A 23,638-nucleotide genomic window follows, 5' to 3' on the forward strand; every position below is an offset into this window, starting at 1 on the left:
CCCCACAATGAAACAAACATACATCAACAGTTAAATCAACAGTCAGTAAAATTATCAATACAAAAAAAAAAAAAACTAAACAATTGGCATGATAAACAATAAGAAATCACAATTATTCCAGTGTAAGTGTTTCGTTTGTTTTAAGTCAGTAAAAAAAAAGAAAGTATTTTGTCCTCAGGAGGTGCAAATCACACTGATCCGCATATAAAAATTTAAAAAAAAGGAAAAAAGAAAACATGCCAGATCATGCTGTGTACCACCATTAACGGATGGGGGGGTGGGAGAGGTGGAGGGTGGGGGGGTGGAAGCAGCCAGCTCAGAGGACAGAGGGGGGTGCGTCCTGGATCCATGCAGGACAGAGGAACGGAGGGGATGTGGTGGTTGGTCTGACCTCTCCTGAAGCACACTCTCCACCCAACCACTCCGACCCTCTTCCTCTAACGTGGTTAAATTAAAACAGGAAGGCTGAAAATAAATAGAGCAGGAACGGTTCAGGCTCCAGTTGACTGTACATTGCCATCGTATCTGTTGTACGCTTTGTCAAAGTCAGAGCGCCTTATTATACACATCTGATTCCAGCACTTTGGGCTGCAGTTCCCACGGTGGCTCCTCCCACTCGTCCTCCCCCGCGTTCACTTCCATCGCCTTGTTTTCTTTTCTCTGTAGTGTTTCCATCAAAACAATCAAATCTTGTTGCGTTCTGATCCTCTCCCATGCATATTCCAAACTCGTCTTCGTTTCATCGCGGCCACAGAGCCACCCCCCCCCCCCCCCCCCCCCCCAGATGTCAGATGTAGTGTCCACATACCCCCCCGGCCTCTATCCCTCTTTCTCTGCACTCTCTCGCCCCATCGGTTGTAAACCCGGCCATGCACTGATCCTTCCTCTCCCTCCTCCTCCTCGGGCACTTCTCGGGTCACTGCTTCTTCTCACGAGTGGTGATGGTGACCAGTTGCTTGGCGGCCTTGGCGATGTCGTAGGCGCACTGGATGACCTGCTGAGTGAGGAGCTGGTAGTCCACTGCGGGGGCCCCGGGCTCCGAGGGCGCCGCCTTACGGCACTCCACCTGCAGCCGGGAGGCACTGGAGGCCAGCAGACGGAGGGAGCAGTGCACCGCGTCCAATGCTGGGCGCTGCAGAACCACAACCGCAGGTTACCGCACGACTTCCGCCACATGGATAAGAGGCAAGAGGTGCACAAAATGAGAAGGGAACACTTACTCTAGGGAAGAGCGAGGCCATCTCGGTCACAGCAGAGTGGATCTTCTCAGAACACGGGACAAAGCTGAGAAGAGAAATCAAACCTTGCATGACAACAAGCACATGAAGGACTTTCTGAATGGGTTTTTGGCTGCGTTGAAGCGAAGCAGAGAGGCAGATTTTATATTTTGGAAGTCTGACTGACACAATAAAAACAGATCTTAGTTTCTTTTGGATGACAACGACCGGGAGGAAGTATTCAAAATACAGCCTTTGAGGAAGAAATTGACAAGATGAGAAACATGTATTTTGCTGATCCTCTTTACCCAGCAACCTGACTCCACATGCTGCTTGTGTTGCAACATACAGTGACACAGATGGATGATAGTAACGGCTTTGATCTGATCAATAGATTTCCAACGTTAAAGGTTCATTGTGAAAAATATAAGACCCATTGTATATTGAAGTGAACAAAAAAGGTGAACTGCTTACTATATTATAATCACTTTAGAAGCATCACCCAAGCAATATTTGAAAGATATTGCTATCTTATAATCTCCATAAGTGAATGCAAGCAGCTGATTTCACGGCAGCTCTAATATTCAAAATGATATATTTGTAGAAAACAGCAATAATTTAACAAACAACCGGTCCCAACTTTCACTGGAAACATTCAGAAGTTGTTTGATACAGTAAACTATTTGAGAGTTTCCGGTTCCACTCAAAGAGAAAAAGCTGTTAACAATTTTAACGCCATTTCATTTACTGTTTGCAGAAGTACAATTTCAACTAATTTCTTTGTGGTTCCTACCTCTAAAATCTGTTTAATTTCATCCTGAGAGCAAATTTGGAGACAAGAATATTGATAAACCTTTTTAGCATTTTGTCTGACTCGCTAACCCCCCTTGAGGTACAAAATGGTATTACATCACCGAATGAAATAGGGCAACCTGGTTAACATGATAAAAACAACTTGCTGTAGTATAATATAAATGAAATACATCGTCATTTAGATTACATTTTGATTGATCTTTATAACAGTTGTTGGCAAATATTTTAGATAATTCTAGTGAAAGACTAAACAAAACTTTAATAATAATTTCTCACCATTCTAGATTATTATTGCAGCAATTAGCAGAGTCATCACCAATAATATCATCGGTCCCTTTTTTCTTTGAAAGAAATTCGTCTCTGTATTGAGCGCCACCTACCTGTCGTGTTTGAACTCCTGAGCAGCCCTGAGAAGCTCCTGGATGTTCTTGGTGACCTGCTCGGTCTTCAGGATGACATCTTCTGTGCACGGTAGGGTGGGGTCCGGCTCCCCCGGATCCCCACCGCCTCCATCCTCAGACTCTCCACGGCCCTCCTCCTCGCTGCTGCGACCCATACTGGAAGAGGGAAGACAGAAACAGTTTCATTAACACCTCACATCAGAAGGCGACAATCACAGGTGAACTCAAACTGTCGCAGCACTGCATGCGTTTAGCACTTTATCGAGTACCTGCTCACCTTTACTCTCTCATTAATACCTGTGAAAGGAGATCAGTAACCTTCTCCTTTGTTTTGAAGAGAAAAAACTGATTGCACCACTGATATGAAAATGAAATTCATATTTAACATAAGCAGGAAGTGGGCATGCTTGTGTGTTACCTTAGCGAAAAGTCGTACGTTTGTGTGTTGTCATAGTCACTGTCTGTGCCACTGCCGTGCTTCTCTGCTTTGGGGCCCTAGACAGAAAAGCAAAGCACCAATCAGTACAATGATCGCACACCTGAAACAGACTCATCGATGAGTCCTCCCAAAAAACATTTGTTTCCGACCACATATAGTCCTGCTTCAGAGCTACTATGAGCATGCCAAACTTGTAGGGGGCAGTGTAACGAGAAGTGTGAAGCCATGATAGCCAATAAGAAAGCTAGAAAAAAACGACAACGTCACAAACTGTGAAGTAAATATCCGCGTACCGCCGTTTATTCTCTGGCAACAGAAAGAAGGTTTCTAAACTGCTGAAACTACTTTTTGTTTTTATGCTCGCCAAGAAACCTGCAAGATGGCTCCAACTCTGGGTTTATTTAAAACATTGTTTTATGCTGCACTGTATTTTTAGCTGTTGTGTTAAAAGCTAGTTTAGTTAGATTTTTTTTAAATAAAGCCTTATACTGTTATCTCTCCTAGTTTCTATTCACCTACCACCTTTGTTGATGTTAAGTGTTATTGTGGTACAGTGATAATCATGGCATTGACTGATGGGATGAATGAAGAAAAGATCAGCCAGTTCTAGTTTGTTTGCCCATAACATGTTGTGGCAGAGAGGTAATTAAGCAGCTGGTGTGAATCAGGTGCCCTGAACACGATGATGGCAAGTGTGACTGCCACACTTAAAAATTAACATGCAAACACAGTTAAGAGTTAAATTTCATTGCACTGTGAACTCGGATTAAAGACAGAAACGGGGTTTTTGGGGCACATCAGATTTTCTGGGAAACTTTTTGACAAAGATTGAAACAAATAATCCGAACTTCATGAAAACTTGGAGCGGCTCACCATGTATCGGCCCATCTCCGTGGATCCGGACAGATGGTGACCACCGTATGACGCCGGCCCACCCTTCCTTACCTGGGGGGAGGGGACGGAGGAGGACAAAGGCAGAGGATGGGGAAGTAGTTGTAATAGAAAGGGATGGATAATGAAATGATCAGGAAAATAACAGAGAGTGGGGAACAAAGAGAAGAAATGCTTTGGTAAACTGCAGAAACACAAGATGAACAAGCCAGTGAAGTGCTTCCAGTCTGACTCAGCAGGTCACCCATCATCCCATCAAGACTACATGCCTCTGGTTATCTTACAATAAAACCAAAAAAACTGCCAACTAATCTATATGGAGATTACCTTGTAAATATTAAAGCAGCTAAAATAGTCACTACTCACATACTTGACACTATTGCTGATCTGGTACACGACAGTGCATAGTAAGCAGAAGTGATCAAGTGTGGCTACATCGAAGCTGAAATGGCAATGCAATGACAGACAGAATGCTTACATCCAGAGGATGCACGGCTGCACTGCAGTGAGCAAAGGACAGACAGGTGAAGAGAAAGACGGAAAGAAAACAGACAAACAGGTAAATCTTTGAATGGAGATGAGTGACTGGACACCGAGTCCTCTGCAGGACATCTTCATGACACCGAGTCAAGCCCACTGCAGTGATGATGTGTTTGGATACCGTAGCTCTACGTCCCTGCTGAAGGCTAAATGCAGCTGAACTGGGCACCTGGTTGTCTGCCGTAAATGAAACCTTACTAGAAAAACATGTTCATGTACATCCTATAGGAGTGAGTGTGGGTGTATGCACATGCATGTGTGAGTGTGTGTTTCCAGCATCTCCAGAATAAGCAGCAATCCAGCAGCAGGGGAGGAAACTGGGAGGTCAAAAAAGGCTGAAAATGTCAACAGGTTAAAGGGTGCACGGCAGGCTAGAGAGCGGAGCATCGGAGACGTTGACAGGCAATAGAAGAGGTGAAACAATTGGTTGTTTTTCCTCCATCTTTCTCCTTAAGGTCACACTTATGCATTCCATTTACGAAGCTAAAAGCACACTGAAAGGCCAAGCCACATTTGAACACACCACAAGATTTTTGACATTTAAATGAAGGATTGTGCACAAGCGGACCTTTCACAGAGAAGGATCGGGAACTGAGATGCAGGGGGAGAGAAAGGGAAAATTTGAAGTCTCAGGATTGGACCGTCATCCTTTAATCAGGCCAATCAAGGCCACTGAAAGAACAGTGGGTAGTGGAGAGGGGCCAAAAGGGATGAAGGGGAGGGGGGGGGGGGGGTTTCTAACTTACGCTGGGTGTGTTGAGGGGCTGCAGGCGGGCTGCCAGGGAGTCCAGGGCTGGGGGACCATGGGTCGTGGGGCCAGGGGCGGCCCCTGGTAGGTACATTGAGAAGGCCTGGCGTTCCCTCCGGTGGGGGTGGGTGTGGGGGGCAACCGAGGAGGGCATCGAGAGCCCCGGGGGATCAGCTCCTGGCCCAAACCCACCCCCTCCTCCTATTCCGACCCGCATCCCACCCTCCGGCCAGTGTCCTCCTCCACCACCAGGACCCCCAACCCCATGGCCAGCTGCCCCCCCAGCCGGCTGGCCTCCCCGCAGCGCACTGTTCTCTGTCTGCATCCGGGTGATCTACAGGAGAGGAGCAAGGGAGCAGGAGGGGGCAAGAGAATGGAGGGAAGAACATGGGGAGGTTGAAGGGAAAGGAGGGGAGGGCGGGTCAACCGAATGGTCATAAACAAACATCCATAATCACAGGTTCTGTACATACAGGGCTTCACTCGCATAAGTACTGGGGATGGATGGATGGGAGATGAGGTGGTTACACTTCAATAAGCAGAGATTAGTTCTGAGGCAAGGGACAGAAGCCACAGTACATACCTGCACATATACACCCGTGATGCATTCAAGGGTCAACAAGGGGAAATGAAGCCTCATCTGACCTGAGACAGTGTTTTCTACCACCTAATTTGAAACTGGTTTATTAGTGGTGTCTGTAAGTCTTGTGCTGCTAAATGTTGACAAAATCATTTGCGTGGTGACAGGAAATGGGTCACACAAGCTGACAGTGATGGCCACTAATGAACACATTACACTAATGAAGGCAACTCAAGGGGAAACCACAAGATGTGACGAGGAACAGATGAACACTATCAGAACTGAACCTCAAATGGCAGTAAAACCAGAATATGTTTCATATAAGGATGGCACTTGCTTTTACATAATAATGGAAAGATGTCACCAAATACATCTTCCAGTTGAAGCAGTGGAGGAAAATGACACCCTGTCAGACAAAACAAACGTACTGGGAAAGATGTTAATATCTTCAATTGTCCCCCCACCGTTCTGCCATTCTTCAGTCATCTTGCGTGTCATTTAATATGTCCCATCTTCCAGTCATCATCCTCTATCTGATTATACATTCCAACACGTTATATTAAGGCTTTTATGTTTATCCTTTACAGAAACAGTTCCAGCATCATCTACTCTCTCTTCTCTGTCTCCCTGCTGCTTTCCATTATTATTAAAAAGAATGAATAATTCAACGGTGAATATCATAACTCCTGCTGTCAGCTTTTTCCTCCACATTCCTCTGCCGTTACTGAGAGTGTTAAACTTGAGCCTCAATTTGCCCGACTCCTCACTGTCCGTCCCTCTCTCCCCAGCTTCGTACCTCCTTCTGGAGCCGCCGGAGCTCCTCGCTCAGGTTGTTATTGACCTTCATCAGCTGTTGCACTTTGGCTTCTGAAGAGGCCAGCGCCTTCTTCACCTCCAGATACTCCTGCAGGGTGATGGGGCCGTCCGACAGGTCTGACGAGTCCATGCTCTGGATCGATAAGACATGGGGCAGGTGGACAAACGCACAAAAACAGAGACAAGATAATCACGCAATGAGGAAACTGGCATTGGGAGGTTTGTGAATGGCTTCCTTCAAGAGTCACGGTGCATCGTAACCCGGCTCATACGATCCGCTTCAAAATGAGGCCATTATGCACTGAACAGTATGCAATTTGTGCGTTTGGATGTGGAGGTAATGTGAGGATTTACAGTATGAATCGATGCCTTTTTAAGAAGCTGCGTAAAGACAGAGCTTACAGCTGTGTGAGAGAAAGAGCTGGCTGGTACTCAGAATCACACACACAAACAGTGGAGCCTTAGTTCTTGCTCTGAATGCAACAGCCTCCCCCACTTCCTGTGACCCTCGCGCTCAAATTCAGCCTTCTACCACTCCCGAAAACCAAAACCATGAAAAGGATCTCTCCGACAATATTCTATGCCGCTCTATTCAAAATTCACCCACTTGAGATGCAAATCATTCCATTTTCTCTCTTCTTACTACAACACCACATTATATGTCGGTCTTATGAGGACTTGAATACAGAACATAGAGATGGCAGAGGATCTTCAGACTTGTAGTTTTTCAGGGTTTTTCCTGGTGAGCAAAACCAGTATACAAGAAAGAAAATGGGAGTGTTGGTTTAAAGATTGTTTACTTTTGCCATTTCGGCCACTCCCACATCATTTCTCTCTCTCTCTCTCTCTCTCTCTCTCTCTCTCACTCACTCCGTCTCTTCCCTCCTATTACACAGTCTTTCTGTGCAAGAACAATGCTTCTCTAATTTGGACCCAGAATAGCTGATGAGGTCACCCATGAGCTATGTGGCAGCCACGGCCGTGGCCGCTTCTCCCAAAGCATGCTGGGAGGAGTGATTCAAGGGGGCTTTGGAGAAAAGAAAAGATGTCACTAAATCAATCCATCGTCGTCAAATAATTAAGGAGATGAACGTTTAAGAACAAGAATCCAAACACAGTTTTGTCCGGTTATTACGACCCTACCTTGGCACGGTTGCTGCGCTGCGTGTTGTTGTTGTTCTGGGTGGTCAGCTCACTGTCTGTGTCCTCATCGGACGCTACACTGTCGTAGTCATGCTGGTCGTCATCGATGCACGGGTCCAAAGCACCTGGAGGAGAGAAAATGCTTCCAGTTTTATATTTTGGAGGAGGCTCAATCTAATAACACTACTACTACTACTACTTTCTTTCTTAGTGTGCAAATCTCAATATTAATGTGGATGGGCTGGTGCAGATTTAACACCAACAATAAATCCTAGAAATACTTTCTCCCTGAGTGGAATAAATAGCTGGACTAGTTCCCTTGTGTGTTAGTGCAGCTTGCAGCTATAATCGCATCCTCAAAAGCTGTAAAGCTTCTCGTTGTACATAAAAATACAAGTATAAGTCAATAAATAGACTGCAGTACATTCATATCTGTTGTTAGAGTAAATGGCAGGGCGCTGCTATTTATGCTTTAAAGGCATTAGGTCTAATGTCTCCACTCCTTTCTCCTCGTCTCACCTGTCGGGCTGATGAGACCTTTTCCCTGCTGTCTCCTTTTGGCGTCACTGAGGATGTCGATGATGAGTGTGGCGAACTCCCGAGCGTTGAAACGGGCGAGCTTCTGCCGGCCCTGGGAGAGAAAGGAGCCGAGAGGTAGGGCTTTGTGTTATTTAAACACGTGCGTGCAGCAGCATGACTGGCTCTACAATTCAGCACGTTCTATCATGAGCTGTGTGGAGCACTGATACAATGCAGCCCACAGTCAGCGGCTCATTGCCTGTGTGACGACTGTGGTCAACTACCATGTGCTGTGGAAAAACACAGTCATACTTGAAACACAGAGACAGTGCTCACACTTGCATGTGTAGAAAGAAATGTAAACTGTACAATTAAGTGAAAGTGCAGGCATTTGTAAAGGAAAAAAAAAAAAAAAAAGAAAGTACTTTGGACCTTAAAAGCCATAGTAGAATTACTTCACAAGCTAATCTATAAATAACACACCACTCTCGAGGACAAATGAGGGAAAAGGTTCAACCCCAGACGCGCGTTTGGTTTTCGCTGTTTTCCACCATAAATAGATAGCTCCTGACCACAGAGAACTGACCAATCAGTGCAGAGCAAACGTGGCGATGTGGGTCTTTTTCTTTTTTTCCTCCTGTGTGTGGACGATTGAGTTAAAAGTCACTGTTTACACCACTGAGCCACACAGATGAGGAGAAACTATGTGAGAGGACATGGGATTCCTCTCTCTCACACAGAGCACAAGGAAAAAGGGGGGAGGCGTGAAAGGAGGAAGGATTATGAGTTCTCACAGCTGAAGGAAATCCCATGTTAATTTCACACTCTTTCACAGCTTCCCCAGAAACAGACGGTCTCAGATATCAAGAGGTTTCAGTTTATCTTAGAGAATGTTTTTGTTTCCGTTTCGTTGAATTTCACAGGTGATTATACTCAAGAGGGATAACATAAATGCATGTAAAAATATGAACGCGTGTGTGGTGTGTTTACCTGGTTGCGTGTGGCCGAGTATTCAGGATTGACCGGCAGGAAAGGGACTGCGCTGCGTTCTGTTACCAGAGTGCTGTGGTTCTGGGTTGTGAGCCACACTGGAGACAAAAACAGAGTGGAGAGAATAAATCTGTGAGTATTTGTGTGCGGGAGTGTGTCTTTAAGCAACAAGGCCATTTTGACTAGAACATGCGCAGCCGCCCACATCCAGCAGCGTGTCCATCCACCTACAGATACACAGAGACAGAAACAGTACAACAAGAATTGTGCTATAAATAAATATTAATGGAAAAAAAATAACATTCATTTCATCTTGTCGTAGTCTTGTCCCTCCCAAGTTATCACACTGTTCATCTCTGTTACTTACCTGCAGTGCTTCTGTCAAAAAGCACAATTTGACTGTTGCTTTTACCGAAGGAAAAGAAGAGAAGAAAAAAAAAAAAGAGAGTCGGAGAGGAGGAGGAGAGACTGAAGAATATGTGAGGCACTTCCTCACTTGGACTCTCCTCCTCCCCCCTCACTCATAACATTTGGTCTCCGTCGCTCACTCTCTTTTTCCTTTCCTCCTCCTTCCATCTTTCAAAACTCACTCTCAGATGCACTAATGCTTTATTTTGCCAGAGATTAAATTCTCTCTCTTTGTTCATGTTATTAATGTCAAGCGAGTGCTTTGTATTTGGTCCAAGACAAGGTTCTTTTTCCTCCATACGAGTGGACACGAGGCTCACCTGCATCGTTTTCCCGGCGATCCACCTCGTCATACACATCCATTGCCAATTCCTCAAACAGCCGGTTGTTGAGCTGTAAAGCAAACAAATGCACTGAGCCCCAAAAACATTGACAGGTTTTATTCATGTATATAGATACACTTGACAGAAAAAACAAAGATCTGTATGAAAGAAAATGTGCTGTCACCCTGGTAAGAGATGTTTTAGTAATTTCTTGGCACATTCTCTGATTCTCTATAAACACTCAATAGTCTTTACAAAAACGCCGTCAGGAATTAGGAGCTAAGCTCTTCAAACATTGATGAGTGATCATCGGATTCTGAATTACCAGTATTATATGGTGCTTAGCAGCCGGCCAGGGAAAAAGCAAACATTACTTGAGTTTGGAACAAACAAATATGTCTGTTTCACCAACCAGTTTGAGTCCAATGCAATCTTTTTGAAACCAGTGAAATCGTTTCACTGGATCATTTCTAAGAACGCCAAAGACGCCGTCTCCTAAATGTCATGCTTGGATGTTTACTGCCTGGAGATGATCAATGGGGTGTGTGGATCTCACCGCTTGGAGTTTCTTCTTGGCAGCCTTGGCTAATTCTGAGAGGTCCAGACTATTAAACGAAGCACAGAAGGTGACAGTCAGACAGGCAGCACAGATACAGTCACACTGAGACACACAGGAGAAGGGTGGGAGGAAGAAATGGAGATAGAGACGGCAGCGAGGGGTGAGGAGGAAGGTACAAGGGATGTTTTGGTAGGAGGAGGGAGAGGAGAGTGAGGCTACATTGAGGAGGGAAGCACTGGGTGTCAGACCAAGACAGCTTGTTCGAATAATGACTGCTGGTGGTAACAAAAAATTGTGGAATATCAGCAAGTTACACCTGTCAAAAACTTTGCTTTCTGGGTGGTATGTTACAGAAAAGTCAGACGTCATTACACAAATAGATAGAAAGAAAGTATGTATCAAAAGCTTCACCTACCGGTTTAAAATATTACTTGAGAAACAATAAATTTAACAGAAGTCATTAAGTTTAAGCTAGGGGTATCTGCTGCATTTATATCCATTTTAAAATTTTGAATAAGAGGTACTCATTAGTTCAATTAAAATATTCTTTTGAACTACTTTAATTAAAAAAACATACTCGATCAGTGTCACCACTCAAGAAAGAGAGGCGTGGTAAAGAGCAGCAAAACACACAAAACACGGGGTTGCAGGGAGAGCGAGACCGAGAGAGGGAGATGTGTGAAATGGAGGAAGAGATTCTGGAAAAAAAGGAACAAGGAAAGTAAAGATACCTCTGTGTCGGGCACTTAGGACGAGCTCTGGCTCCACCAAGCGCAGCGAAATGGAGAGAACAGAAAACGAGTGAGAGAAAGGAAGAAACAGACAGAAAGAAGGGGAAGAGAAGCCACATCAAAACAGCTTTAGTTGTTATTTTCAAGAGGAACCATTCACCAGAGCAGAGCAGACACGGGTGGCGTTAGATGGCGGCTCAGAAATAAGACCCGCTTTGACGCGCACTTGGTTGATCCACGTAGCGCATACATTTCAGAGTGGACTTTTTGATCTACAGCTGACCCATCAAATACTCAAGAGAAGCTGTGCCAAGTCATGATTTACCACATCCTGACCGCGCACTACTGCATCTCTCCAATCCTGCAGTTCAGCATGGATAAACCAAGCACGCTTCAAGTGTCTGACTCACTTCCGATACCTGTGAGTTACCAGAATTTACAATAAACAGCCAGCTATAAAAACATGGCAAAGAACTTCTTTATGAGTGGTGGTGGTGGTGGTGGTGGTGGGGGGGGGGGGGGGTTGCACTCTATGGCGCCACCATGTGGTCAGAACACTATGCTACAACAGGACCACTGAATCCATGCCAGGGAGAGAGAGGGTGAAATGAAGAAGTCACGGAAGCATGGCAAAGTAGGGAGCTGCAAGTACACTAATCCAGTTTATTCATGCAATCGAATCACACCATGCAAACAACAGCAGGCTGCTCAGAGTCAATTCAATACAAAAAAAAAAAGAAATCACCACATGGTGCATACCTGTCTGCCATCTGAGGAATGATATAATGGCCATTCTTATGGTCTGAGCAGAGGAGAGGAGAGCAGAGGAGGGAGTTTTCTTAATGTCCATTACAGAGGTCAACTGTGACACTCCTGCACACAACACTGGTACCAAGGGTTACCTGGACGCCGTCCACACAAGTAGAACGCCAGCCGGTCTGTCAGCTCATACTGACACTCTACCAAGCGCTCCGCTAGCTCTATATGACCCGCCTGCCTGGAACACACAAATCAATAACATATTCGTGATGCGTTTACCCATTTTACAATCTTGCTCACTTTGTCCCCAAAAGATTTCAATTTGCATAATCAATGGAGGGTACCTAGCATAATCCATAGGGGTGCGTCCGTTGATGTCAGGTGCTCCGGGGTCCGCACCGTACACGACTAGTAGCTCGGCCTGTAAGATCTGTCCTGCCTTGGCTGCCACATGTAGCGGCGTAGTGCCTTTCTCCTGGAGCATTCCGGTGGACACAGACATATGAACACCGTTTAAAATAGCATGCCTGGAGTGAAGAGAATAAATGAACAGCGTGGCTAATTATATGATATCATTTCCTTTTAAGCGACAAATTAGTAGGGAAAGATGTTTTATCTTGCTGACGTGTTTCGACTGCGTCTGCAGTCATAGTCAAAACACGTCACCAAGGTAAAACAGTTTTGCCTACTAATTTGTCGCTTAATAAGAAATGATACCATAAAGTTAAAATGACTAAATGAATGTAATTCAGCAGGTCTAATTGCTGGATGCATTGAATCAGCATGTAAGATTGTTTGTTTTGGGTTTTTTTCCTGACCGGGTGGAAGAAGTTGGCCTGAGCGCCGAGGGACAGGAGCCGAAGACACGTCTCTAAACTCCCTGTTCGCACACTCGAATGAAGTTGCTAATGGAGCGAAAACAGAGAGAGGAAGAGGGGGTGGGAAGATTATGGAGAGACAGAAACAAGCAGAAATCCCTTATTAGCCCAGTGGAGCTCCACAGCATTAGGGATCATTATTACATCCTGCTGCGTCATTCAGATCACTTCCTGCCTGGGGTTTTTTTATGACAGAGTGCATGTGTGCCTGTAGGTGAGTGCACATGTGTGTATGTGTGTTTATGTGCAATGCTCTGACATTTAAAAGTGAAACAAATCTTGTGCTTGAATAGGCTGCTCCGCTGTCTTGCTGTGCCCGCATAGGCCAAATCATCCCAGCTCATAACATTTTACACCTCAGCTGTGTGCTATGGGGTTATATTTGGGCACAGAAATGAGAATACCTCTCTAGTTTTTTGACAGCACAGCACTGAGGCACACTGCAACATGCTGTCAAAGAGAGTGTGGGCAGAAATGTAGAGAAGATGATGACGGATTCACGGAGTAGGAAATCCTGATTGGAAATAGTGCAATTATTGGAAACTCTGCACTCGCTACTACATTAAAAGTGATTGCTCGTCTTTATAAAAAGTATTTCTGAATGAAATCGGTGTTATTGCCAAACTTTGATTAATGCTGCTGAGCGGGCCTGCAGCAGAACGAAACATGGATTTGTTTAAGATGAGCAATATTCTCAAGAATTTAGGAGTTAGTTTTCCTTTTCTTGTGTAGAATACAAACAAATTTTTCAAACATTTACAACATATTTTAAAGATGCTCCAATAATACCAGAAATTATGTCAAAGTATTGTCAAAATAAAAACAGTTCATGACGCCACAGTGGACCATGTGATCTGCTTGATAGAATTAACAGTTTTACACTGGATGCCCTTCATGACACACATAGAGCAAGTGGATGTGGAGTGCCTTGCTCAGAGGCACATAGTGTGATTTGAACCAGCGACTTCTGGTTTCAGGCTTGCTTCCCCGACCTTTATCCCATGACCATCTCGAAAAAATATAGTAGATAAATTGAATTCTACATTTATCTCAGGCGAAATATCAATTTTTTTTTATACTACATTTTCTTTCTGAAATTGTATAATGAAGAATGAGAGCATGAGGAAATATTCTCACCTTACTGAGATCCTTTGTAGTGACGCCATCGTCATCGCGGCAGGGCAGCTTGTGCACAAATGCCAGCATCTGGTATTTGGCTCTGATGAACTCTGACTTAGTGGGGCTGCACAGGAGGAGAAGGTAAGATGCTTAGCAAAAAATCCAGATCAACAGAAAATGGCCAAACCCGCTCCACTGTGCTGCTGTCCTCAATATGCATTGAGCCACCATTTCATTCAGTTAACAAAAGCCCGTGTGGGATCTGAAACATGACACAACAAGATGAGGGGATCCGTCTTTTGAGCGAGAAGTTTTGTGCTCCGATTTCTCTTCTTCTCAGCCGTTTGATCTGCTGTACTGAGTGAAAAATCACAAAAAACAGCCCACCCACACTCATCTTCAGTAAATGGTTCGACACAAACAGCACTGCTCTTCATGGGCAAGGCGAGAACCTATTTGTTTCCCATTTTACTACATGAGTACAGACACTGCTAAAGCCACTCCCATCTGGTGAGAATAAATTGATCTCCACAATGAATGAGGAGTGATGGGTTTTGCTAGTTTATTACCATTTGTGTACTAAAGACATAAATCTGATGAATAAAGCAATGAGTTTTACCAAGCAGGAGACAGTTTAGCTGCGAATTTGTGGTACCAATTCTGCATTTCCAATACTTGATCTTATGACCCTTTTATGGCTGTATTTAAGCCCCTGGGCGCACTAACAACTTTTTGTGAAACAAAGGGCTTCTGAGAGAGCACGACACAATTCATGTGGAAGGTGATCCATGATCCCAATAGAAAACTGTTTAGTTGGACTGAAGTAACAACCGGTTGCGTCACCGCTGAAAGCGCCCATTATGATTCGACAGCGACAATCATTCCTATGCGTATGTTAGTGTTGCTGTGTGTTATGAGGCTGCAAGCAGGATACTTACTGGACCTTGTCCTGAGGGTTTGGTTTCCTTCGACCACTCTGCACCTGAGCGGGATCGAGGAGGCTGTGTTCCCATATGGAGTTGGCCCCATTACTGGCCAAGGTCTGAACCATCTGAAGCACGAGGACAAAGAGACACACGTGCACAAAGGCAGTGACTAATGGTTTCTACTTGTGTTAGCAAGTATGTTTTATTAAACAGGAGGCCATCCGCTGTGTAATTAAGTAGAATCAAAACTAGCCATAAAATGACAAACGCACCCCTCTCATTTTATACTTAAATACGGGATCTGAGTCAATCCTGTAGTGGTTTTCAGTCACACGGTAACCCACTAATCTTAAACCATGTTGGGAGTGCAGGGTTAGTGTGAACATGTTTAACCAGCATGGGGAGTAAGGTCAGTCGACCCGTCTTATTTTCCAGAGTGGCAAGCAGGTCGGACTCTGGGATGCAGCTGTGTCAACAGCAGACACAATAAATGTCGACCCGACTTCGCATTCCCAATTGTTGTTTTTTAAATCTCCAAAAGTGGAGCCAGAGAGGAGCCAGCTACCAGATCTGTGACTTGAACTTTATTCACCTCACTGTGTTCTGCTCAGTTATGAAGTGAGCAGAAGGAGGGGTAGGTAGGGACGGATGGAGCACATCACTTGTGATTTGAACCTCGGTTGATCATTAATGTGAAACGTCTTAAAGTCTCTGTCACTTTAAAAATGTGTCTCAAAAGCTTAAAACCACAGATGGACAATATCATATCATTAATACATTTAATGTTTTATCCGAAAGTCAACTCCTGCAGAAAATACACAAACTGCAGATAAATATTGGCATTATCTCTGCTGAGTCAGAGTTCTGTTCTCCTGCTGCGTCTGTGGATCTATCCTTAGCTTTGGGCACTATATTTGTGTTCTTCTATTATATCTGGCCTCCGTTTCCCAGCCTTACCTGCAGTAGTGCGGGAGGCCATCCACTGTGCCTCAGGTGCTTGACTATGGAGATATGGCGGCCTAAGCTGCGGTGCACTGAACAGCATTCATCACAGATCAGGACGCCGCGGTTGATACTAGTCCAGCCCGGGTCTGAGAGACAAATAGGAACACATTGATGGGGTTACAGTCAAGTTATTAAAATCTTCATCAAACCATTCAATTACGTTGAAGATCCCCAATTAAAACTGACAATATCCACGTACATAGTACAATCCAGTGCATACTGTTACACCCGGGCAGCTCAGGCTTCATTTAGTTTATAGGAAACACATGTTGCTTTTATACATTAAACGGAAAGTAGCAGTGGAACTCTAAAAGGAACACACAGCTGTATAATGTGCCCGGGTTCAGGTCTGGGAGCTTGAAGGTCTTTCTATGTGCAGTCAGGATATTCTTACTGTGTGTGCATGGATGGGTTTTCTCCAGGCACTCAGATTTGATCCTACAGTCAATTCTTGATCCTGAATTTCCTGTAAATGTGAATCTGAGTGCTTGTCCCAGTGTTTGTGTGGTGATGGACTAGAGATCTGTCCCGGGTGTGTCCTGCATTCATACATACTCAGCTGAGATTATTTGGATAAGGCACGAAAGGCACGATATGCTGTTTTGCTCAACACTTATAATAAAGAACACTCTGTATAAATTTAGACAGCCGTGGAACCACAAAAGTGATATAATTAGGAGAATTCTGGAACAAATGTTGAGTCACTGTAAGAAATGGGGCAATTAGGGCAAATCAAATCAAGCAATAATAACTGACGGTTCAATGACAATCAATTCCACCATTAAGACATGAAAAATGTCAACAATAATGTGGATACAACATGATTATATTCGAACAACATACACAAATTATCTCACTGAGATGTAAACTTATATTAAGGCTTATAATTCAATCAAGCTCATCGGTTTCTTTCCTATCGAAAGAATTGTCTGAACTTAAAGTCGACTCACACAAATGAGCATGAATGACATGAGGATGAGAGTGGAAGCACAAAGGCCAATGTCAGTCTACTGCCACTGACAGACTAGGCAGAGAGTCTGGGTCATGTTTATGCCCTCAGGAGACTGACGTGACGAGCGGCTCACAACCAACACAGTCTGCAATATCAAAACAAATATCTCCGCACGTCCTACGGGCAGAACGTTCACGCACAAACACACACACATCTACTGTCTGTATTGCTCGCTCCCGGGCTAGGATCAAACTGTCCGGGTTTATGGTATTAATGGAGCTAAAATAGTCCATCATCTGATGAACTGACATGCTTTAAGTCTTTTCTGCCAGCAGAAAAAGCAACAGTAAATGCAAAACGGCTCTGACAAGAGCTATAGCCTAGTTTAGAACAGTAGCCCGTGGGCTGTAAAAGCTGGACTGCAGCAATTTAATTCCTTAATCTGTGTAATAAATATAAAAACTCCCACAGGCTGGGCTATCTGCTGGGCCCGTTGGATCAATATGAGGCTACACCATTAAGCCATTAGACCTGGATAGACTTTTAGCAATGCTGTATTGGCCAAATCCTTCAGTATGGCAGAATTTTGCCTGAAGTTGACCTAATTCAGTATTGACAACTGTTTGTATAAGTGTCACTTAAGGCTGCATGCAACATGTGCAGTGATGAGTAATCACATCTAATGTCTGGAAAGCTCCAGCTGAAATAGCATCTAGTAGGTTCTCAGTTTACTAGAAGCTATGGGCAGCTCTTAAAAGTCAATTTTACATGTTCACTGACACACAGTTTTCCATTTTGCTCAATGTGATACTCAGCTTTGGCCAAACACAAGCCTCCACATCAACAAGAAGATGGCATGATCTACAAATTCAACACAATTGCTGTAAATGCTTGCATCTGCACTCAATACAGACTTTATACTGATGACAAGATGATTCACTGTTGCTATAAACTGTGCGGATTGCCATAGTGTGACATGAAAGCCTCCAGAGGCTTGGCCAGGAGCGGAAGTATCAGTTGTCCTTTGTAACCATGCCATCGAGTTATCCCCTAGCATGACACAAAGCTGGGTGGTAGGGAGGTGGACTGTCACCAGTGGCTAGGTCAGCATTTTGCAGTTCACACTGCGTGTGTGTGCATGTCGTCGTAAGGAGGGGCTGCATGCAGTGAGTTGGTGGTAGTAGGAGAAATGATCAGGTATGCCGACACAAACATGGAAGCAACGACGATAGAAAATAAACTCTTTGTCTGCAGAGATCAGTGTGAATAGACAAGTGTCTTAAAACTAAACCACAGAAATACTCTTTTGTTAGCTGGTTTTGCAAGAATGTGGTTAAGCCAGGAGACGTTAAAACTGAAAAGGACATTAAAGAAAATAAGCAGCTGCTGAAACCTGAAAGTAAGACTACAGTGAGAGCAAGGGAGTAGATTCAAATCCTAAATCACTGGTAAGGTCTTGAGCACTTCTTTGCAAACTTTGCATGCAGAAACACAGCTATGGGGGGGGGGGGGGGGGGACAGCTGTGAAGAGAGAGCAGCTGTTGTTCTCCATGTACACATGAATGCACGTAGATCACCAATAATCATGGGCTTCAAACTAAACATGGGTTTATGTGAGGCTACATCTGCCACGGGGCAAGGGAGGTGAATCTAAGGTTGCTCTGATTTCACATCCTCCTTTCAAACTCATGGAGGAAAAAAAACAACCCAAACTAACCCAGCTCAGTGGAGACAGTCAGACACAACCTGTACACAGTGTGGATCACACATCACTCTTTTGTTGGCAGGTGGATTTTTGCCTTTTCTATCCATTCAAATGATCTACCTTACGATGACAACCCACTACCCTGTAGCAGTAAATGTGATTTTAATGGCAAAGCGTGTTCAGTGAAAATGTTGAGAACTAGGTGAAATGTTTATTAAACCAGGTTTTCAACAAACAGCACATAATAAAGCCAAAATGCAGTCAAAGCTACTGACTGGGTCTGTGACGCGGTGGCTGACAATAACTTGGCGTTTAGCAAAACTTAGCTCGTGTGGCTAACGCTGAGGCTCTGCTGTGTACACAAACTCCAAAAAGGCACGGACAGGCGTTTTTATTACTTATTGCTCCTTTCGGTGAAATTGGGATATAGTATTTAGGGATGTTTGGCCTCGGCGAAAAGCTTTAAATTGAGCCAGCTGCACAGTGAGCCACAACCGACAGCCTGCTAGCCGAGCTGAGCTAACGTGTTGGGAAGTCTGTCCCGGGGACGAAAATCAAAACAAACGTCTCCCGAAGCAGAAAAGCTTCATAAATCTGACACAAATATCGGCCACTGCAGCAAATATACTTTAATTCATCACTGATGGAAATGCTCAAAGGAATACACACATGGATCTGCTCAATGAGTTAACGCTGAGCAGCTGTTAGCTCCAGATATTCCCCGTTGTGGTAACACGCCTATTTTTCACTGTTTATTTTGAGGCCTAAATGACGCCTGGCCGTTTTCCTGCTCTGCGAACCCGCTGACAGTGACAGCCACCCCGGCCCTGATGTCCCACCACGGAGCGCCTCCACACGTATTGTTCCATCACAATAGTCGATTTTTTATTTTTATTTTTTTGCCTTTTTTCCCCCCCTCCTCCTTACCTGGCGCACTGCAGTCGGCGCAGACTTCTGTCCTCTGTAGCTTCCTGGACATGTCGAAAGTGGATGAAACGGCGAGGTGGATGTCGGCGAAAGATGTGATTATTCGCCCGTCTTGGCTCCACCGCGCTACCCACCGACGTCTACCGTCAACCGACGCGGCCCCTCAATCCCCGGAAGCCGGGCGGTGTGATCGGCTTTCCCGGCCAGCTGTCGGCTGAATGTCCCGTTTTGCTTTTTTTTTTTTTTTTTGCTTTTTTTTTTTCCTGCGGTCTTTTCGTCTATCGTCCACAAGTGAACTCCAAGTCTAAAGGCAAGTTATGTGAACATGGCTAAACGGTGGGTATGGATTTTCAGTGTGAATGTGCCCGCTGCATTGCCTCCAATCTGCCGAGAGACGGCAGCGCTCCACCTGTCAGTCCGCACACACAGCGCACATCCCCGCAGATACCGGAGAGACAGGGAGGGGTCAGCCCGGGGGTCACACTGCTGCTTCATCATCATCATCATCATCATCATCATCATCATCATCATGAATCCACATGTGTCCATATTGTACATTAACAGTTTATACCAGGGTTTGTCGGGCATAAGGCCGGTGGCCCAAAACTGGCCCGCAAGAGGCTCCAATCCCGTCCATCAAACTACCAAGGAAATGCTGAAGATTTCAAAGAAAACATCGATAATTTTTTTTTCCCCTACAAAATTCTTATGCACAGTGGATACAACTCAACACTGAGACCCAAGCGAGACATTGGTGATGCTGCCATTAAAGACAGCAAACTTGCCTCAAAGCCATGCTGCAGGTGAGTTTGTCAAAATATACAATGCAACAGCCAGAGGAGAATTTTTTGGGTGGGATATTTCACAGTATATTGTACAAGAAAGTGTCAATGAAATTGTCTTTATATTGATATTGTGGGCATTTTTGTTCATAGTTTTTTTGTGAAAATATTAACATTTCATACTCTGGCTACAACAAAGAAGAACTTTAAAGTTTACATTTAATGGTTATTATGCCACTATTTTACTGGCCCGGCCTGCGTAATATGAAATTCGGCTGTATGTGGCCTCTGAACTAAAATGTCATACTTTTGCATATTCACAAACATAAAAGAAAGAAGATGGCATCTCAACAAGCATTAAATGAAAATTAAACACAATTTTGTCAATGCAACATTTTCAAAAACAGAGTTGTTTTTTATTTCCTTTCATTTATTTTTATTTTTTATGAATGATGAAAGTGCACATGTGAAAATTCATATAAGGAAAATCAGTTGAAGCTGCATGGTGGTTAGTGATCTCACCTCACAGCGAGAATGTTGTGGACCCAAATAGCCTTTCTGTGCAGAGTTTGCATGTTCTCCATGTGTGCATGGATTTCCTCCCACAGTCCAACAATATACATGTGAGGTTAATTGTTGACATTAAATTGCCCCTCGGGGTGAATGTGAGTGTGTGTGTTTGTCTCTCTGTGTTTTCCCTGCGATGGACTGGCAACCTGTTCAACTTGCCCTCGTCCGTTGTGAGCTGGGATTATCTCCAGCACCCCACAACGCTGAACAGGATAAAGTGGTACAGAAGATCGATGGAAATTCAGTTGATGACTTCGGTTTTATTTCCAAAATACACATTGTTTTCTCAGTACTTGTGTATTTTCCCCACAAACATCTTGGAGAACCAACCACAAACCCTCTAAAGGTAAACGTGTGATCAAATCCCTCTGCCTCTTTCTTGAAAGAGTCCACCTTGTTGAGAAAGACCCTATGTTGGAGCCACAACCTCGCTTGCAGGACCTGCAAGTGTTTAAGCTCGAGAGACTTCTTGATGACATTGGTTGTATGTTTGGGTTCGGTTTGGTCTGTTGCAAAATAACTATGAAGCCCATCGTGTGCTTCTTGATTCAACTACTTGATAGATAGGTTAGACTTTTCCACATAGGAGCATCAGATTCTTTGTCAGTATCGTATTTCATCAGTGAAATATCGATCATTTCTCTGGGGAAAGAAAAGGTGGGTCTCTTGTGAAAAAGTGTCTCTTTTAAAAGGAAATCATTTTCTAATGTTTTAGCCTACTGTAATGATTTTTGTTTTAACTGTGGTGTTTCTTTTCTTCTCTATAGTAATAATTATGGTTAGTATCATAATTAAGATTTTTGTTGTGGTTATAATCAGTAGTCATATTAATACCACATGGGCGCTGTGGTACAGGCCGTATCCCAGCTGATTTTGGGCAAATGCAGGGTAGGCTACACTCTAAAAAGGGCAAATGGGCAAACACAGAGAGACAGACTAAACCACACCATCCATCCATTCAGCTTTCTTCTCCTCGACTGGACCAGGTCATAGAGTGCTGGAGCTGATTCCAACTAACAGCTGGTGAATGCAGGGTGCACCCGGTACAAGTCACCAGTCCACCACAGGGTAAACACACCTTCTCCCATTCACATCTACGAGCAACTTGTACATACCACTATACTGAAATGCATGTTTTTGAAGTATGGGAGAAAGTGGGAGTACCTGAAGAAAAACCTTGCATACAAGCAAGGCACAGAGTGAAGCCTCTGGACTTAACTCTAACAGCTGATGATAAGGTGACAATGCTAATCCTTTGAAGATGATGATGATGAAGACGATTTAATAATAATAATCATTACCAACACTGTAGTCGTAATAATAGCCATATAAATCATAAAATGAACTCAAGGCAAACACACAAAATGGGATGAATTTTATATATATAAATACTTTCCAGGTTATTATCTGGCCTTTCCCCTGCGTAAAGTAAATTAGGATATCTTTAAAGAAAATCAGACATACAAAGAAGCAGATCAGAACTTAAACTATGAAAATGTGCTTATGCAAAGTCACTAAAGAACTAATACTTTGCTTAAACTTTTATTGCCACATTCGTTTTTAATCCTGTTATTTTATCCTTTTTCTATATGGGAGTCTCACATTTCTCCTGCATGATTGTGACTTGTATGGTTGGTCAGTCCTTTTTGAGCAGGTGTGTGTGTGTGTGTGTGTGTGTGTGTGTGTGTGTGTGTGTGTGTGTGTGTGTGTGTGTGTGTGTGTGTGTGTGTGTGTGTGTGTGTGTGTGTGTGTGTGTGTGTGTGTGTCTATACGTGTTCTGGTTTTCTGCGGCTCTTTTCCGTCAGGCGTGTTGTTTTTACAGCGGATTGGCTGGATTTGCGCACATTTCTTTGCAGCTTGTCAACGCATCTCTCTCAGTAACCACAGGATGGGAGGAGGGGGAGGAGGAGGAGGAGGAGGATAGATGTGTTAGAGTAGGCAGGGGGAAATAAAGAAAGAGAGAGAGCAAGAGAGAGATAGGCAGGAGGTGGAGGAATGGGTGGATAAGAAATGAAGGTGTAGCCCAAATCTAGTGAGGCAATCAAACGATGGGCTTCTTTCTTTTTCTCTCCCTCTCTGTCTCTCTCTCTCTCAATGATTTTGCCGTTCATCCAAAGGAGAGCGAGCAGGAACCATCCACCGCTCCTGACGCGTAAATCTGCCCCTACACGCCTTTGGGCATCACCGGCGAGGATAAGGATGATAGGATCGATCATATAGCGTAAATCCAATACAAAGTCTTGTTAGGATCCACGGCGAAGACGGGAGAAGGAGGCAAACTATGATGAGAGGATGATTTCTGCCAAGAAAACTCCGGAGAAGAGTCGTTATCCGATCCACTATTTGGTTTGGCACAACAAACACCGACAGCTGGAGAAGGAGCTGGATGCGAAGGAGCAGGTGAGACACAGAAGAGCCGTCAAATGTGTATTTCCTTACAGACAGGGGTGTGTTTCCTCATCACCAACATCCTGTAAATTGGTGTGTGTGTGTGTGTGTGTGTGTGTGTGTGTGTGTGTGTGTGTGTGTGTGTGTGTGTGTGTGTGTGTGTGTGTGTGTGTGTGTTCACGTTTGTAAACGATGGTGGTGGGGTTTTTTTTCTCCTCGAAGCCCCTCATTCAGGAACCTGGTCAGTCATAGCGCAGTTAATTGTTATCTGTAGGGCGGAGGGAGACACTTGTAGACCACATCCATAGACTGGATTCACCCTCTAATTTCACTGTTTTTTTCAATCATTTTAAAACACATCATTTCAGGCTTTATTGAGAATGTGTTGTGTATGGCATGGGGATTGTAGTATCCATGCTTTCGTGTAATTCTGATTTGCATGGGAAGTTGTATAAGGAGTTTATTCCCCCCTCTCTCTCTCTCTCTCTCTCTCTCTCTCTCTCTCTCTC

The 23,638-nt window shown here is 44.2% G+C and overlaps 2 protein-coding genes across 2 annotated transcripts in view; one reads left to right on the plus strand and one right to left on the minus strand.

Annotated features, from left to right (window-relative positions):
• Nucleotides 1-851: 851 nt before the first annotated feature.
• On the minus strand, nucleotides 852-19,441 carry git1 (G protein-coupled receptor kinase interacting ArfGAP 1; the record flags this gene model as incomplete). Its single annotated transcript, XM_080459602.1, has 20 exons — nucleotides 852-1,132; nucleotides 1,221-1,284; nucleotides 2,411-2,587; nucleotides 2,850-2,926; nucleotides 3,744-3,815; nucleotides 5,048-5,383; nucleotides 6,426-6,578; nucleotides 7,589-7,713; nucleotides 8,108-8,219; nucleotides 9,098-9,195; nucleotides 9,826-9,898; nucleotides 10,385-10,433; nucleotides 11,878-11,920; nucleotides 12,021-12,115; nucleotides 12,222-12,352; nucleotides 12,696-12,782; nucleotides 13,893-13,998; nucleotides 14,813-14,925; nucleotides 15,758-15,891; nucleotides 19,390-19,441. 20 exons carry the CDS (start codon nucleotides 19,439-19,441, stop codon nucleotides 917-919), a joined length of 2,313 nt encoding a protein of 770 aa, XP_080315728.1. The 3' UTR covers nucleotides 852-916.
• Nucleotides 19,442-22,647: 3,206 nt separating this feature from the next.
• The window catches only part of ankrd13b (ankyrin repeat domain 13B), a 40,781-nt gene continuing 39,790 nt past the window's right edge, over nucleotides 22,648-23,638 (plus strand). Inside the window, exon 1 of the mRNA XM_080460413.1 lies at nucleotides 22,648-23,141. Within this exon, the coding sequence (XP_080316539.1) occupies nucleotides 23,034-23,141 (108 nt within the window). The 5' untranslated portion in view covers nucleotides 22,648-23,033. The remainder of the gene's footprint in view (nucleotides 23,142-23,638) is intronic.

This window comes from Lipophrys pholis, assembly GCF_963383615.2.
Source record: "Lipophrys pholis genome assembly, chromosome: 3".
In the NCBI taxonomy this organism is placed as follows: Eukaryota; Metazoa; Chordata; class Actinopteri; order Blenniiformes; family Blenniidae; genus Lipophrys; species Lipophrys pholis.